This window comes from Ictidomys tridecemlineatus, chromosome 10 (genome assembly GCF_052094955.1).
Source record: "Ictidomys tridecemlineatus isolate mIctTri1 chromosome 10, mIctTri1.hap1, whole genome shotgun sequence".
NCBI lineage: Eukaryota > Metazoa > Chordata > Mammalia > Rodentia > Sciuridae > Ictidomys > Ictidomys tridecemlineatus.
In genome coordinates, this window is record NC_135486.1 from 109,680,559 (window position 1) to 109,697,818 (window position 17,260).

At 45.1% G+C, this 17,260-nt stretch overlaps 1 protein-coding gene across 2 annotated transcripts in view; it reads right to left on the reverse strand.

Annotated features, from left to right (window-relative positions):
• The window catches only part of Baiap2l1 (BAR/IMD domain containing adaptor protein 2 like 1), an 89,458-nt gene that overhangs the window by 44,170 nt on the left and 28,028 nt on the right, over nt 1-17,260 (reverse strand). For both annotated transcript variants that reach the window (XM_013364920.4, XM_078023715.1), the window contains exon 3: nt 16,046-16,132. In XM_013364920.4, coding sequence (XP_013220374.3) covers nt 16,046-16,132 — 87 coding nt within the window. The remainder of the gene's footprint in view (nt 1-16,045; nt 16,133-17,260) is intronic.

Here is a 17,260-nt window from a genome sequence, read left to right on the forward strand (position 1 = left end):
TCTGGCCTCCAGGCTTCCTCCCCTCCACTCCCCACCCTTAAGTGCACCTCAACCAGATGGGCTTCCCCAGGGGCAGAGCCCAAGCCCACTAAGGTCTCCGGGCCTTTGCACTGGTTGGCCTCCATGGGAAGGTCCTGCCTGATGAGCTCCCCCAGTGCCTGTCCCAGGTCACCCTACCTGAATCAGCTCCACCCTGTCCCTCACCTTATCATTACCTGTTAATTAAACTTGTCTTTACCACCCACTAGAAAGTCAGTTCCCGAGAGCAGGGACTTGGGCTTCACTGCTGCCCCCAGTGACTAGAACAATGCCTACCAGGTAGTAGATGCTCACTTAAATGTGGTTTAACTAGGCAAGAAAAACTACGGAATCCCTTGATCACTGGTATTTGGTTTTATGTGCCTTTTGGAATACCACAGAGTGATTCCCCTCTCAATTAAAGAACAACTTTCTCCTAAAGAGCAACAAGAACCAAACTCTGTCCTCCATGCGAGTACTACCACATTCATCTTTTCCCCTGGAATAAGGCTGTGCTCATGTCAGTGTCAACAGAGAGAAATTTAGGGTGAAAATAGTCATCAAAACTGATGGAGCGCTGGGTTTGATCCTCAGCACCATAAAATAAAACAAAACAAGATATTTAAAAAAAAAAAAAAGATGAGTTTAAGGGGTAGTCAATTCAACAGTAGAATGTTACATCTACAAACCAGTGGGCATCATGGAGCGCACCTGTAACCCCACAGGCTCAAGAGGCTGAGGCAGGAGGATCCCAGGTTCAAGGCCAGCCTTGGCCACTTAAAGAGATGCTATCTCAAAAAACACACAAACAAACAAACAAAAAACCATAAAGGGCTGGGGATGTAGCCCCTGGTTCAATCTATAGTACTTTAAACAACAACAGTGTAGTAGACATTTTAAAATAGTAAAGATAAAATCTGAGCTTGAGGGGCTTCGGTTGTGGCTCAGAGGTAGAGCGCTTGCCTAGCATGCGGGAGGCACTGGGTTCGATCCTCAGCACCACATAAAAATAAAGATCCATCTGTAACTAAAAAGTAAATATTTTTTAAAAAACCGAGCTTGATGTTTATTAGGTTCATTTTTCAATAAAGGTCTGACTTTTTTTAAAGTGCATTTTAATTCTTATTATAAAGTGAAAGTGTCTCGACTTCCCAGAGAACTTGTGAGCTACAAACATCAAGTGGGAAACTGGGCAGGGTTGGGCAGAGAGGAAAAGAGGGTAAGATTAAAATACTTCATCAGGGACACTAAAGAAGAGAGGGGGGGATGGGAGTTTGTCACAAGTCCATTGTTACAAAGATGAAAGCCTCCACCAGCCTGCTTCTCCGTCACATGTAACTTCAGGGCCCTGCAGTTACAGAAGTGGACACTGGAATCTGAAAGTCCAGCTCCTCATGGGGAAGAGCCTGTCGCTTACTGTGCCTCTTCAGTCACCTGCTAATTTGTCTTTTATCTTTGAACCCCATGATCCTAAAATATTAGTCAGCATTTAATAGCTCAAAACCTTTTATTTCTGATACTAATTCTTACTTCAATTTGAAACGAAACCTACAAACATAGAAACTGCAGCCTGGCACACAGAGTGACCAGGCTCTCCTTTCCTCTGCTCACCGTCTTCCGTGATCCTGATAAACCTCAGGGTTTACCTAGCAAGCAGAGATGAGCCTGCCCCATCTGCCCCCCGGGAGACATAGCTCTGCCTGCCCAGTGTTATGCCCTGGGTTCAATCCTCAGGGCCAGTAAGAGAGAAAAGTGAAAGAAACCCCCCACCCCATCTCCCACTTGGCCTTTGAGGTTTTGGGGTACCGGGGAGTGAACCCAGGGTGCTTTACCACTTTTTTTTTTTTTTAAAGAGAGAGGGAGAGTGAGAGAGAGAGAGAATTTTAATATTTTATTTTTTAGTTATCGGCGGACACAACATCTTTGTTGGTATGTGGTGCTGAGGATCGAACCCGGGCCGCACGCATGCCAGGCGAGCGCGCCACCACTGAGCCACATCTCCAGCCCAGGTGCTTTACCACTTTACAATGCCCCAGCCCTTTTTAGTTTTTGTTTTGAGATGGGGCCTATGTTGCTGAGGCTGCCCTTGAACTTGCACCCCCCCCCCACACACACTGGGATGTCCAACATCCCCTGAGGTCGTTCCCTGGCCCCTTTGGTACCTCCGCCATGGGTGGGACCACCCTCCTGGTGATCTCCTGTCACCTCTGCGCATTTTACTCTTGTGTTGGTCCTATACACTATGCATGTGCCCCTCACATGCCCCTTAGTGTGTTGGGATTACCTTGAAGCTGGGGATTAGGTCTCACCAACACTGGAAATGGTGACCCTGGATTCAAGAAGCCTAGAGAAAATGGATCCCTAGGATCAGAGCCAATCCCTGAATCCGACACATGGACATAGTCAATCAACATCCTTAGACTATCTTACTCCTCACATCCGGGCCTCTCTAAAACTTATCACTGAGCTGGGCAAGGTTCTGATAACTGCTGTCACCCGGCCTTGGTACCTCCTCCACCAGGACATCTTCCCCAGTCCCAGAACCATTTCTGAAACACTGTTGCCAGCACAGCCGTGGGCAGGCCTCACACAGGGGCCGAGCCCAAGGCCTTTTTTGTTTAAATATTGAACCAAATTCTGGTTTCCTGCTTCTTCCTGCCACTGGATTTAAGGAACAATACACAGATGATTCTCATCATTCTCTGATATGCCCAATCTTTCAGTTTTTAAAGACTACTTTTATGATTTGCTTCCTGCCTAGACATCCAACTTTTGTGAGGTCCTTTTTAAGGCAGAGAATACAAAATGACAAATTCACAATTAAGAACCAGGCTTTACCAATCCCCCAAAACCAAAAGCCAAATGTTCTCTCTGCTTACACACAGTAAGAGGGGGAATTAGACAATGGGGAATGAAGGGAAGGGTGGGGGGTGGGAACAGGAAAGACAGTAGAATGAACTGGATATCACTTCCCTGTGTTCATATGTATGAATACGTGACCAGTGAAACTCCGTATCACGTACAATCAAAAAATGTATAAGGTCAAAATACGCTCTACTGTCATGTATATCTAAAAAGAAAAATGTTTTAAAAAACAAGCAAGGAGGAAAAAAAAAGAAAAGAAATGAGGCCCTGTAGGAACTGGGGGCAGTGGTACAACCTCTAATCCCAGCTACTTGGAAGACTGAGGCAGGAGGCCGGGATGGGAGGATCACAAGTTCGAGGAAGGTCTCAGCAGCTTAACAAGACCCTCAGCACCTCAGCAGAACCCTGTCTCCAAACAAAAAATAAAAAGGGCTGGAGATGCAGCTTAGTGGAAGAGCACGCAGAGTTCAACTCTCAGCACAGCACAACAAAGAACAAAGTTATTGAAGGGTGGGGGGACCCAGAAGCCTAAAGCCTGAGCTCTTTTGAGGGTCATGGTAAACCCTCCAGGACCCACAGAATCAGTGAATTGAATTTTAACCCCAACTTGACATCTTACAAACTACAGTTAGATAATTTTCTTAGGCTGAGACACATTTGTCACCTGCTCGTCTAGGGGCTGCAGGTAAGGTGTGACGGTGGCCCCTGGACTTCCTATAGCAGCTCTGTGGATTTTACTGTTTTAGTATGAATGAATCAGGACACCCCACACCGGGGACTTTACTGGCACACTCACTCATTTGTTCTGGTGGTGGGACACACACAAAGATCGACAGTGACACAATGTTGTGCAACCAATGCTACCACCCAGTTGGAAGACATTTTCACCCCAAGAGAAACCCTGTGCCCACGAGGCAGCCAGTCCTCATTTCCTGATCCCCCTTGAAACCTCAAAGTCTGTTTTCTGTCTCTGGGTTTGCTGTCTCTGGATACTTCGAGTACATGGACCAAGGCTACATGAGGCCTTTCCTCCTGGCTCCTTCCACTCAGCATGTTCTCAAGGTCCCTCTGTGTTGTGGCATGTATCAGCGCTTCATTTTTTTCATTGCTGAATAATATTCCATTATACGAATGGACCCTATTTTGCTTTTCCGATCATTAGCTGCTGGACATGTGGGCCGTTTCCACCTCTTGGCTATGATGTGTGTTCAAGATTGAGTGTAGGCCTAGGTTTTATTTCTCTTGAGCAGGCATCTAAGGGGTGGGACTACTGGTCATACGGTAACTAAGCTTCAACATTAGGGAACCACAGGCTGCTTTCCAAAGTGGTTGCTCCATTTTACATTCCATCAGCAATGCACAGGCTTCTGATTTCCCTACACCTTTGACAAAGCTGTTATTGTCTGTCTTAATGACAGCTGCTCCCTTGGAGTGAAGTGGTTGTCTGGTAAACCACAAGGATTTGCATCTTTTCCTGTGCTTGTGGGCACCCCTGCTTTTAATAATTTTGTTAAGTTACCTGAAGAGGAAAGAGTACCCGAGGAAGTACATTCACTCCCAAATAACTGGTGTCCAAAGACTTTAGTATCCAGCCCATGTTAGCAAGGAACCGGCCTAAGGCCCCTCCAGAGCTGTCCAGCCCGTCGAGCTCCACGGCATGCTGGGGTGTGTGTCTGGTGAGGCCAGGCCCCACTCCCTCCACGACTCCAGCCATCTTCTGTCTTGGGGATGTCCCTCTCCCCTTTACTTAGGTGTCCTTCAGCCTGTCCCGGTGTTGTTTCCCATGCATCTAATCAGAGCCACTTCTTGTTGGCGAATTCTAAATTCCCTCCTGTCTACTGTTACATCTCGGTGCTTTCTGATCCTTAATTTCAGGTCTAGCACAGCACTGTGAGCAGAATAAGAAACCCACATCCGCTTGTAAGAGGATGTAAGGAGCTCTGGTGACCGAGGATGGTGACAGTGGCTAAGGTAGAGTCCCTTGGGTCCTTTGCACGAACCCGCCTGGCCAGCTGTTCTATGGCTGTCAGCATGAGAACAAGGGTGCCTCGCCCTGCCCCTCGGAGTTGTGAAGATGTTCTTTAAGAAGTGGATGACCAATTTAACTGTGAAAACTGGGTTTAAATGAGATGATTTTATTGTACACTCAAAATTCAAAGATTTAGGGAACAGGCAAGTAGCATGAAAATGAGGGAATGATGTGGTCTTTACTAATTAAGAGTACCACATGGGTACACAGTTGGTTCAAAGTGGAGAGAAGTGCTTTCCTCCCCCCCCCCCTTAAGTACTTTTTAGTTGTAGTTGGACACAATACCTTTATTTATTTATTTTTATGTGGTGCTGAGGATCGAACCCAGGGCCTCCCATGTGCTAGGCGAGCACTCGACGGCTGAGTCCCAGCCCCAGCCCGAGAGGAGTGCTTTTCTTATAACAACTTCAGTAAAGTGAGATTCATAACACAGAACATCTTAAAATTTTTAGGAACTTACACATACTTAAAACAAGCTGCCTATGTGATATATAGGCTTACATGGTACGTGCAGAGCAGACCTTATAAGTATACACTTAGAGATTATAAGCCTATTTTTCACTACCATTCTTATAGCTGAGATCCTTTCTGTTCCGCAAGGAGAAAATGATGTTTTGGGTGAGCAACAGTCACTTAAAAGTTGAGGTACGAAAAGTCACTTGTGAAGTCTAAAGGCATTTATCATATGGGTGATTCTAGGAAAAAACGCACTGTTTTCCAAATCTCTGACTAGAATTGCACAATTAAAAAGTTGGAATAAATGGTCACATTATAAATGCTCCTAAGTAAAAATGAGACAATCTTGATTACATCCGAGGAAAACCCACAACACAGACTTACATGCACGTGAGTCAGTTTTAGACCATATGATGCTTCTCTATTTTCTTTTGCTGAGCTAGGATGGGAAAGCTAGTCTGCCATACAATAAAAAATGTCAGAAAGGCATCTTTCAACATATAGGAAATTAAGTTGGCACAATAGGCCACATAGCTGGCAGGCTGCCTGGGATCAAATTAACCAGCCATGAACAGCTGGATGACCTCAGCAATTACTCTTTGAACCCCAGTTTCCACATCTGTAAAACGGAAATGATAATCATAGTGTGAATCTCACAGGGCTGTCCTGATGATCTCAGGAGCTAACATCTGTGCGGTGCTTAGAACAGCGCCCAGCATGTAGCAGGCACTGGTAAGGAGGTAAAATAAAGCCCAGATGGCTTCTTTCCTGTGTTTGTGGGAAGAATTTTAATCTCTTTAAATCAGCCTAACCTGTAACCAAAAGATTAAGTGATTTTAGACAACAGTAACCGCTTTGGCTTAGTAACACTGTCACTGATTCTGGCATGAATTCTTTTATTTTTACTGAGATCTTAGGAATGTATTTTTAATTTTCTATGAATTAGCAACACTTCTTTAAAAACATTTTTGAAAAATATTCGTTTTGCTCTTGCTTTTAAGACCAAAGACTGTCCAGGTTGGAACTTGAGTATCAATAAAACTGTAATAAATATAAATATATATATTTTTTAAAGTTGCAAGACCTATAAACATCCTATCAATTAAAAAAAAAAAGTCTGTGGTATTCTAATTTTCCTGATGGTGAGGAGATAAAATCTGCTCTGGGTCCAATTTAGGAAGCTGGCCCAACAATTAAATGTGATTCAAAATAATGGAACACCTGGCGAACCTGGAGCAAAAGAACAGCCTAAACTCATGTGATGGTGAATTGTAAGAAATCAAACAAATTTATAAAGTTCCCAGAGAAAGCCTGGTTTTTTTCTTTTTTTGAAAAATAAATGAGAATAACCTTTAGTTTTCTCTGCTTTAAGGATGAAAAAACTAACTCAAGTTTTTCCCCCCCAAATATTTTGCCAAAACATTTTCCTCTGACCATTTCTGTTTTCCTTTCTCAATATTTTCCAAATTTAAAAAAATAAACTGCTTGGTTTAGGGGGAAAAATGGAAGTTTGCTTAAATTTCAGCTTCCTTTTTGAAACAAGCTTTGCTAAGTCAGCGTGCTGCCCAGGGGAGCTGAGATATGCACTGACAAGGACTCATGTGGGCGGGGGTGCAGGTCAGTAGCAGGGCACTTGCCTGAGTTTCATCCCCAGCACCACACACACCGATGTGTGTGACAACAGGTACACACCAACAACTGTAGAGTCATATACATTTGGCTCTGTGACTTTACTGTTTAATAATTAAACAAAGTTGATGAAAATATTTTACAAGCCAAAATCTGGATTCGGTTTTAGTCTGTTTGTTCCTCCCAACACGACTCAGTGGTTAGGGACTTGAGTTTCCTTCTTTCTTTTTTAAAATATTTTATTAGTTGCTGATGGATATTTATTTATGTATTTATATGTGGTGCTGAGAATCGAACCCTGTGCCTCACACATGCCAGGCAAGTGCTCTACCACTGAGCCACAACCTCAGCCCCAGGGACTTGAGTGTCTTATCTGACTGTGGTGTCAGGATCATGTTGCTAACAATGCTTTTAAACCCAGATACTTGGGTAAAAAGCTGCTTTTTCTTTGGAGAAGAGGATGTCAAACCCTCACAGGATACTTATATTCAGGCCCTTCCATGACACTAAAGTCTTCCACCATCCTGGTAAGGATGACTAGTCTGCAGAGTTGAGGCCTGTGGGCCAGACTTCCCAGCTGCAACCACTCAACATCCTCTCCCGAAGACGGCCACAGCCAACACACAAGCCAGTGGGTGTGGTCGGGTGCCAGTAAAACTTCAGACACAGGTGCTGGCCAGCCTCTGGCCATGAGTGTTCACCCTTCAGTTAAGGTGTGATTGACAAAAAGTGATACTTGGCAACATGAATCTGAACAAGCCTTAAAAACATATGCTAAGGGCTGGGGCTCAGTGGTAGAGCGCTTGCCTAGCATGGGTGAGGCACTGGGTTCGATTGTCAGCACCACATATAAATTAATAAATAAATAAAGGTCCATCAACACTAAAAAAAATAATTTAAAAAATATGCTAATTACTATTGAGGAATTGAGACCACTCAGCATAAAAATGACCAGAGTTTGGTATTTCTCTTAAATCATCAATATATTTCCATTGTTTTCAAATATAGTTTAAAGCAATGACACATTTTCTGAAAGAGAATAGATTCTATTCATAAAGGACATTTACTCAAGAAATGAGGTCTAGGGAGGATGAAATATATACTTGGAAGATTAATATATAAATTAAATCTGTCATTATTTCTTAAGTTTTGATAATTAGAGAAACTTGTAAATTTTGCATATTTTAAATATCACTTTTTTTTTTTTTTTAAAGTGCTGGGAATTGAACTCAGGTCCTCCTGCATGCTGAGCACAGGCTTCGCCCTGAGCTACATAACTCCACTCCTACAACTTACCCCTTTGTAAGAAGTAAACCATGTTATATATCAGGCAATCGGAGAAGACCCCCACTACTTGACCTTTCTCTTTTTCATTTCTTGGTGACTTTCAATGGCAAAACTTCTACAGCCTTCATTGATTTAGGAGACTGAGGGAAGCGCATCCAGTCCCAGGTTAGCCTAAGCAAGTCAGTGAGACCCTCAGCAACTTAATGAGACCCTGTCTCAAAATAAAACAAAATGGGCTGGGAACATGGCTCAGTGGTAAAGTGCCTCGGGCTTAAATCCCAGGTACCAAAAAATGAAATAAAAAGAAGCCCAAAATAGCATCAGCAGGATTAGATCCTCAAGAACTTCATACCAAGGGATGGCAATTCTCCAAAGACAATAGTGAATGGCCAATAAGAACATGAAAAGATGTCTGGTATCATCAGTCACTAGGAAAATGAGAATAAAAATCAAAGTGAGATTTTTTTGTGTGTGTGGCATTCGGCCACTGAGCCACATCCCCAGCCCTGTTTTGTATTTTATTTAGAGACAGGGTGTCACCAAATTGCTTAGGCCCTTGCTAAATTGCTGAGGTTGGCTTTGAATTTATAATCCTCCTGCCTCAGCCTCCCAAGCTGTTGGGATTATAGGCGTGCTGCACTATACCTGGCTCAAAATAATTCTTGAATTCACTAAGAAAACTATAATAAAGGCAAAATCACAGAGATTAACAAGTGTTGGCAAGAATGAGGAGGAACTGGAACCACCTTGTACTACTGGTGGGAATATAAGTGATTATCACTTTGAAAAACAGTCTGGCAGTTACTCAAAAGGTTCAATTTCGAGTTACCATAGGAGCCAGAAAGTCCACGAGAAGGAAGAGCGTGTACACAAAATTTGCACATGAACTTTCACAGCAGTATTATTTTTAATAGCCCAAAGGTGCAAACAACCCAAATGCCCTTTAACCGGTAACTATATAGACACAATGTGCTGTGATCTACACAGGTTGTGTATCTGTTATCAGAAATGCTCGGTACCAGAAGTGTCTGGGATTTCAGATTTAATATTTGCATGGACTCAAGTCTAAACATGAAATTCATTTATGTTTCATATGCATTACATACATAGTCTGAAGATAATTTTATACAGTATTTCCAGTGTGCCTGCGTTTTGACTGTGACCTGTCACATGAGTCAGGTGAGGAATTTCCCTTTGTAAAGTCATGCTGGCACTCATAAAGTTTCATATTGTGGAACATTTTGGATTTTCATATTAGGGATATTCAATCTGAACAATGGAACATTATTCATTCATGGGAAGAAATGAAGTACTGATATATACTACCTGATGAATAAACTTCAACATCCCTATACTGAATGAAAGAAACCAGTGATAAAAGACCACATATTGTGTGACTCCATTTACATGGAATTCCCACCAGAAACAGATTCACAGAGGTAGGAAGTAAGCCGTTGCAATATGGCAGAGGTTAGGGTTAAATGGGAAGTGACTGCTAACAGGTGCTAAGTTTCCTTCGGGGGTGGGTCGACTGTGGCGATCCTGCACAACTTTGTAAACATACTAAGATCACTTCACTGCATTTACTCACTTTGGGATGAACCCAGGGCCTCCTGTGTGCTACCACTAAGCTACATCCCCAGTCTGAACTGTATACTCTTAAGTGGGTGAGTTATATGTAAATTGATCCTCAAGTGAGCTGTTATAAAATAAATGTTAAAACTTTTCACATTTCAAAAAAGAACAAAAGAGAATTTACAGTAATGACTGTCAGTCACTGAAATAAAAACCTCAATGGGACCAGCAATCAGAAAACAGAAATTTAAAAATACCATTTACAACACACACACACACACACACACACACACACACACACCATAAGTGTCTAAGGTGAATTTATAAAAATGTGTAAGACTTCCCCAATAAAAATATAAAAAGAGTGCAGAGAGAAATTAAAATGTCACACATAAAGGTTATGCCATTTTCATGGATTAGAAGATTCAATATCAAGATGTTAATGCACTCCTAGTCAAAATCCCAGGAGACTTTTTAAAGTGGAAATTGACAAAATGATTCTAACATATATGTAAATGCAAAAATTCTAGAACAGCCAAGACAATCTGGATGAGAGCAAAGCTGAAGGATGTAAGTACTAGATACCACAACGTGCAATGTAGCCAAGTAATCAATACAGTGTGATATGGTTAGGGACAGCAAACAGCCAAGTGGCCCAGTCATCACCCAGGCGACCTGTTAGACAAATAACTGCAAGAGGAACCGCCCCAAAAAATGAAAGTGCTGTACGACATGAAAAATGGCAGCTCTTAGCTGAGTGTCGGGGGTGGAGGATATGCTGACTGAGAATGTTGGCATTGCCCCCGTCTGAGGGACGCTGGATGTGCAGCGACAGGCGACGCCCCCAAAATGTCAACCTAACAGAAGAAAGTGGCTGTAATAAAAAGGATGAAGACGTTTCAGGGGGAAAAAGGCCAGAAAAAATGCTCTTCACATTAAAGAACTCCTGACGAGATTTCCCATCACTGAAATCATGAAGGATAAAATGTGGGAACTGATCATGATATTGTGAAACACATATTTGGTCTTTGTCCAGTTTCCCAAAATTCAGCTCCAAAAGTCCCCAGAATCCCAGTCTGGAGCTGCGTGTCTTTCGTGTGCCCATGAGCTGACTGATGGCTAGGGGTTCCTGCATCCCTCAAGCAGGGGCTGGTTGCTAGGGGAGGGCAACAATTTCATCAATCACTTCTCTAAGAACGCAGAAGGACTGGGCTCTGGGAGCTTCCAGCAGCGGGACAGAAGGAGGTTCCTACAGGCCGTGCGTCTGGGGAGGGCGTAGAAGCTCCTCACTTCTTCCTGTCCCACCTGGCCCTAAGTGTGTCTGTCTGTACCTCCACAGTATCCTTTACAATAAATAGGTAATAAGTGTTTCCGGGTTCTGTGAGTCACTCTAGCAAATGAGTCAAACTCAGGAGGAGGTAGTGGGAACTGCAACTTACAGCCACCTGGCCAGAGAACAGGTAACAACTTATTACTTGTGACTGGCTCTGAAGTTGGGGGACTGAGCCCTCAACCAGAGGGGTCTGCTACTATCTCCAGGTAGATAACGACAGAGTTGAATTGAAAGAGAGGACACCCCACCTAGTTCACTGCAGAATTGCCTGCTTGGTGTATAGGGTTTGGTCATATAAGTGTTTGCGCTGGAGAAGAGTAAAAATTGAGTTGATTTTTTTTCCCTTTATGTCTCAACAATCCAAATTTAGGAGAGTATGACACTGTGCTAAAGCAAAGAGAAAATGCTCACTCCACGTTCCAAGCTGTATGGGAAGGCAGTGTAGTTAAAATTACTTGATAAACTTTTTACCTATAAAAGCACTTTAATTTGCAATGTTTCTAATTATTTAAATTACAGTGTGCTAATTAAATATTAGTTCTATTATTTTTTACTTCCCTATACATTCATAAATAAGACTATTTTAAACATTCTGACAAACATTTTTAAAGGTCACAAAATAATAACTTTCTCCATTAAATATCAAGAATGACAACGTGGTTTCCATTTGCAGAGATATCTTCATTACAATGAAAAGCAGGACTGCTATATTTAAAATTAACACAGTAAGTGTGCCATTTGAGAAATTAGGAAAAGAATAAGAGTGACCTCAAAGACAGAGATCCATGAAACAGAAAACAAAGATACAATGGAGAGAACTGAACAGCTGTCTCAAGAATAATCAAGGAAAGAGCTGGAGGTGCAGCTTGGGGCAGAGTATTGGCTAGGATGTGAGGCCCTGGGCTCCCTCCCCAGTTAAAAAAAAAAAAATCAAGGAAAAGTGCATATTCTTACAAATTCACATCACCTGCTTTATAGAGGAGAGTAATGCTGATGAAAAAAAATTGATGTTGCTTTGAAATTCTCAACTAATTGTGAGACTGTGGACCAGCACTGGGGTGTCTTTGGTCTTTGATACTCTGGATGCCACAGGCTCACTGCCTCATCCGTCTTCAGGCTGTGGCCATCCGTCCTTTATGCCTGGCTGGCCCACTAATAAAGCTCAAGGTTGCACCACAGTTGACAGCAGCAATGCAGGCCCAGGTGGCCCACTCCCTAGCCGTCCAAGGGGAAAGTAAAACGCACAGGGCCTCACTCCTGGGTCCTCCTTGGGCTCCTGGGCAGGGTGTGCTCTCCACCAGGTGCACAGATGCCTGCTCAGCTCCAGGGTGGCTGCCTCTGCAAGCCTTGCTCCACCTTGCTTGGCTGGGAAGCACATGCTGGGGATAAGAGAGTCCAGGTGGTCACCCCTGCAGGCTATTTCTTACACCCCAAACTTGGTGACCATCATGTTATCACCTCCCAGAGGGATGCTGCACCTGTGCACAATCTGGAGAAATTCATTGAGGGGGGGAGGCTGGGGGGAATGAGGTGGTGGACCCACAGCTCGGTGTGGCCGATATCTCTGGAATCTCCCTTCTCCTTGACCCCCAGACATCTGGTGCTTATGGTCAAGACCCTAGTGAGATCATTTCTACGGACACTGGTCATTGCCAATCACCACACCTGCTGGCCCCAATCTGCCATTAACAACAAACAACCTGTCATTTTCCTTCTCAAAAAGACCTCCATCACTGGGACTCCATATTCTTCCTCTTCAGTGACCTTTCCCGGCTGGCCTCTCCTCTTCCCCTGGCCTCAGCGAAGTGCTCCAGAGTTCGAGGGTGAAGAACTCTGAGTACCGGCGACCCAGGTGGGGCGAGCCGCTGGCTCTGGAGCCTCACTGTGAGGCCACGCCACAGCTGCCTCCACTCCACCCGCAGGGCCGCGGCGAGAACTGAAGGCCAGCGCTGCCCGCAGAGGATACTGGGCCCCGCGCAGAGCAAGCACTTGGCCGCTGTTCCTGCTGCCTCGGATCGCAAGCCAGCTGGGGCCACTCACAGGAAAAAGCGGCTTCAGCAAGCGCAGGCGCACTGCGTGAGGTCGCTGCTGTCCCAGAGCGCAGGGACCCATAGCAGCAGCCAGTGGAGAGGGTGGCATGAGGAAGATGTGCGCTCATGAGGACAAGTCCAGGAGGCTTGGGGAAAGCCCGAGGGCGGAGGACACAGAGCTGCTCATGCCCTGCTGCCTCCGCACTAGAATTCCTGCTTCCACACAGGGCAGACCAGGAAGGACCGCCATGGCCTTCTGGAGGAAGTAACGCACCCCCCAGCCACATGGGAGAAAAATGTCACCCAACCAGACACACGCAGAGCTCAGAAGCGCAAGGTCCTGCTAGAGGGCATGCTGGTGTAGCTCCTTTCCTTCCATCAGAAGCTGTTGAAACAGACCTTTCATGCCAGACGCCTGATGTGGGGCCATCACCAGGCCATCTCCTAACAGCTGTGCCCTCTCCTCCCTGGCATTCCTTGGCTAACATGCCAGGGAAGGCTTTCTGGGAGCTGGGCGTGGGTGTGTGATCCAAACTGGAAGATGAGACCCGAGGGGTTGTGTGCTGGGGCTTCTGGGCAAAGGTTTCCTCCTTTGTAAAAGAGTACATCTGAGAAGAAATCCCCTTTCCTGCTTTTGGAGAATATAGGAAGAGAGGTGATGCTCAGACTGGCAGCCATCTTAGTACCATGAATGAGGAAATGGGCATGACGCTGAGGATAAGGATAATCTAGGTTCCCCAGATTAACTGGGAACCTGTTACTCCTGGCCTTATGTGGAACAAGCAGCATGCTGTTGCTTAAATCATTGTTGGCTGTATACTTTGTTACTTTTAGGCAAAAGGATCCTAAATTATTCACAGAGCAATGGGAGAACTAATGTCAGCTGGAATGTGTAAATGGGAATATCCACAGCTAGAAATCAGCCATGGTTCTGCGGCAGCTCTGGCTTTACTAGTGGACTTCAACCCAAAAGACACAGTGAGGGACCGGGACTGTAGCTCAGTGGTAGAGCGTGTGCCTGGCATGTGTGAGACACTGGGTTCAATCCTCAACACCAGAGAACAATAAATAAAGGTATATAAAACAAAGAACACTATTAAAATAAAAAAAAGACACAGTGAATGAAAGTTTATAAGATTTACAATCAAACTATGATCACCAACACTGAAAGGCAGGAATAACCACACAATAAAATCTTCTTGGAAAACAAGAAAAATGTGTGTACCTTTTCCACTTTTTTTTAAATTAGTTGCCACTACTCTTCTATATAGGGAATTTAAACAGATGCAGGATGGTATTTTAGTCTAAAATTTCATTCACAACGAAATGAAAACTTGCAAGTCAAAAGAAGTTAATATCAGCCTCCCAATCATCATCTCCATACTGATGTGCTATTTTATCCTGGAACTGTTGTAGCCCCGTGGAAAGCTAGTAACTGTGAGGCCGTGCATACAAGCAAAAGGATATCTTGAAACAAAAAACGTGAAGACAAAGTTATTTCCATTCCCTCTGAATAAGACACACATCCACATGAAAGAAACTTCGCCATCAAAACATCTTCCTTACTGAAACTGGAGTTTCAAGCCATGTTTATAACAACACTGTTGCTGTGGAAATAGTTGATTCACAGCTGGATAAAGCAAGGTGTGGAGCCGAAGTCTTATTTAAACAGTGGCAGGACCCATAAAACATTAAAAAGGCACCCTGAATGGCAGTGAGTCATAGTGCCATATGTTGTAATGTAAGGGTCACACTTGTTTTTTTTCCCCTGATGACACAAATGGGACGTTTCTTATTAATTTCGCCCTGTCTGGAACCTTACAATCATCCTACCTATTCCCCCAAATGTCCTGGGTTTTTTGTCTGTGTGTTGTTAGCTGCGGGTGCTGGAGCGGTGCCCCAGGTCAGTCCCTAGAGCGCTCAAGCTAGGGTCCAGCCACTGTGCACAGCTGCATGAGGCCCCATCACACTGGCTGCAGCTCACCTGTGCACCTACAGCTTAAGGAAGCGCCAGAAATCATGAGCCCAGACGGACTTCGCCCAGCTGGCCCCACTCCATCGTGGCCGCTGATGGTAAGGGTTTCGAAACCACCTTGAAGGCCCTCAGGACTCGGGGCCACTGGGCTGGGCTGACTTTGGGACCCTGCGCTCCTCTGCTTTTCCTCCCCATGTCCCAGACACTTCTTCAAACCCACAGACCCCTCTTTCCTGTCCTTTCCTTCTGGTTTTCTGAATGTTTCCAAACACTCTGAGGCTGAAATCTTACCCCTCATACAATACAACACACTCGACTGTTTTGAAAATGAGGGCGACGTTCCGGGCTATAAAAAAACGGACCTTTCTTGGCAGCGATGGCAACAGCCAAGTGGCTCTGTAAATAGAAACCCGCTCCCCCGCCTGCGGCCCAGGGTGTGGCCACCCTCCACCGCTGCACAGGAGATCGATTCATACCAGCAGAACCGGAAAAGTCACCACCGAAAGCCACCGTGGAAGCTGCAAGAGCCAAAAGTGCCACGCAGAGCCCGTTTCCCTCGGTGACTCAGGAAGCACTCCTGCCAGGCCGCGGCTCGCCCACCTCCTGCAGCTCAGAATGTAGGTCAGGCTCCAGGCTTGAACCTCGGGCCAGGGTGAGAGGCCAGAGCAGGAGCCAGGATTCCCCGGCTGCAGGGAAGCCCCTCTGCTCAGCCGGGCTTTGGGCCTAGCCTGCCCTCCACTGAGCCTCTGCTGCCACAGGCCATGGAGTGCCCGCAGCCACCCTGTACCTTCTCATCAGGGTGTCCAGGATGACAAGTTAGGTTTCTGAATAATGGATGGTTGGCTCACCCAGCTCGGTGGACACCAGAGACCCGGTGGCAATTTCCCCCATCTTGGCCACTCCATCGTAGTAGGCTTTTCCTGCGAGGATCATAGCTAGACAGCAAAGGGAACACACAAAATCGTCACTTAGACAAGGAAAGGAGGAACTGACACAAATTTCCTTTCAAACATCCCAGGTCCCTCCTGGCTATGGCAAATGTGGCCTGGAGGCGGGACTCATGCCTGATGGCTGTGCTGGTGGCCTCTGCCCACAGCAGAGCCCCATCAGATCCTCACCTGGGACCAGCCCAGGAAACTTCAGCAACAGGAGCCAGAGGTCCAGAGAAGGCCCTGGCCACTCCTAGTACCAGTTCCAGAGCAGATGTGCCCGACACCCAATCAGGATTGGGAACACACCTACTCCAGCGAAAACTCTTTTCCCAGATGGTTATTCTATAGCACTACGGGTCAGCAACATTATTAGTTAGGAGGACTTGAGTGGGGAGTCTAAGAACCTGGTCCTTTGATGGTACGGTTTTTTTCCTATTAAAAAAAGACATTTGAAATCACAAAGAGCCAGCATATTTGCTACCAGGGGAAACCTATGAAATTTGAAATATAGTAGCACCCCCCCCCAAAAAAACAGAATTATTTAGGGGGGAGAACCCAACAAAACAAAATGCTCCTCCTCCCTTTTTGGCAGAAACAGAAAAATGTTTATTGTCATATGAGCTGGGTTCTAATTATTTTAAAAACATTTCCCCCTTCAAACTGATTTTGAAGACTAAACTATGACTCCATGACTTCTGTGGACAAGTTGCATATCCTTTCTGAAATGAGGTTGTTCATCCATAAAATGCCCTAATGACGAGAGTGATCGATGAAAAAATGGCAGCTGCTTCCTGGGCCCAGGGGCCCACACCTGTAGTATCAGCTCCTCAGGAGGCTGAAGCAGGAGGATTGCAAGTTTGAGACCAGCCTGGGCAACTCAATAAGACCCTGTCTTGAAATTAAAAATTTCTACCCAGGGCCAGGCAGGTAGCTCAGTGGTTCAGCTTTCCTGGGTTCAGTCTTTAGGACAGAGGAGGGGGAAACGTGGCTGCCGGTGACAGGGGCCACAGCAAGTGCAGCTTAAGAAGGAAGGTGCTCGACAAGCCGGCCTTGCCACGATACCTTGTAGGTAGGGTGATTTTGGAGAAAATCATTTATTTTACTTTAATATAAAGATTAGTTTCATACATA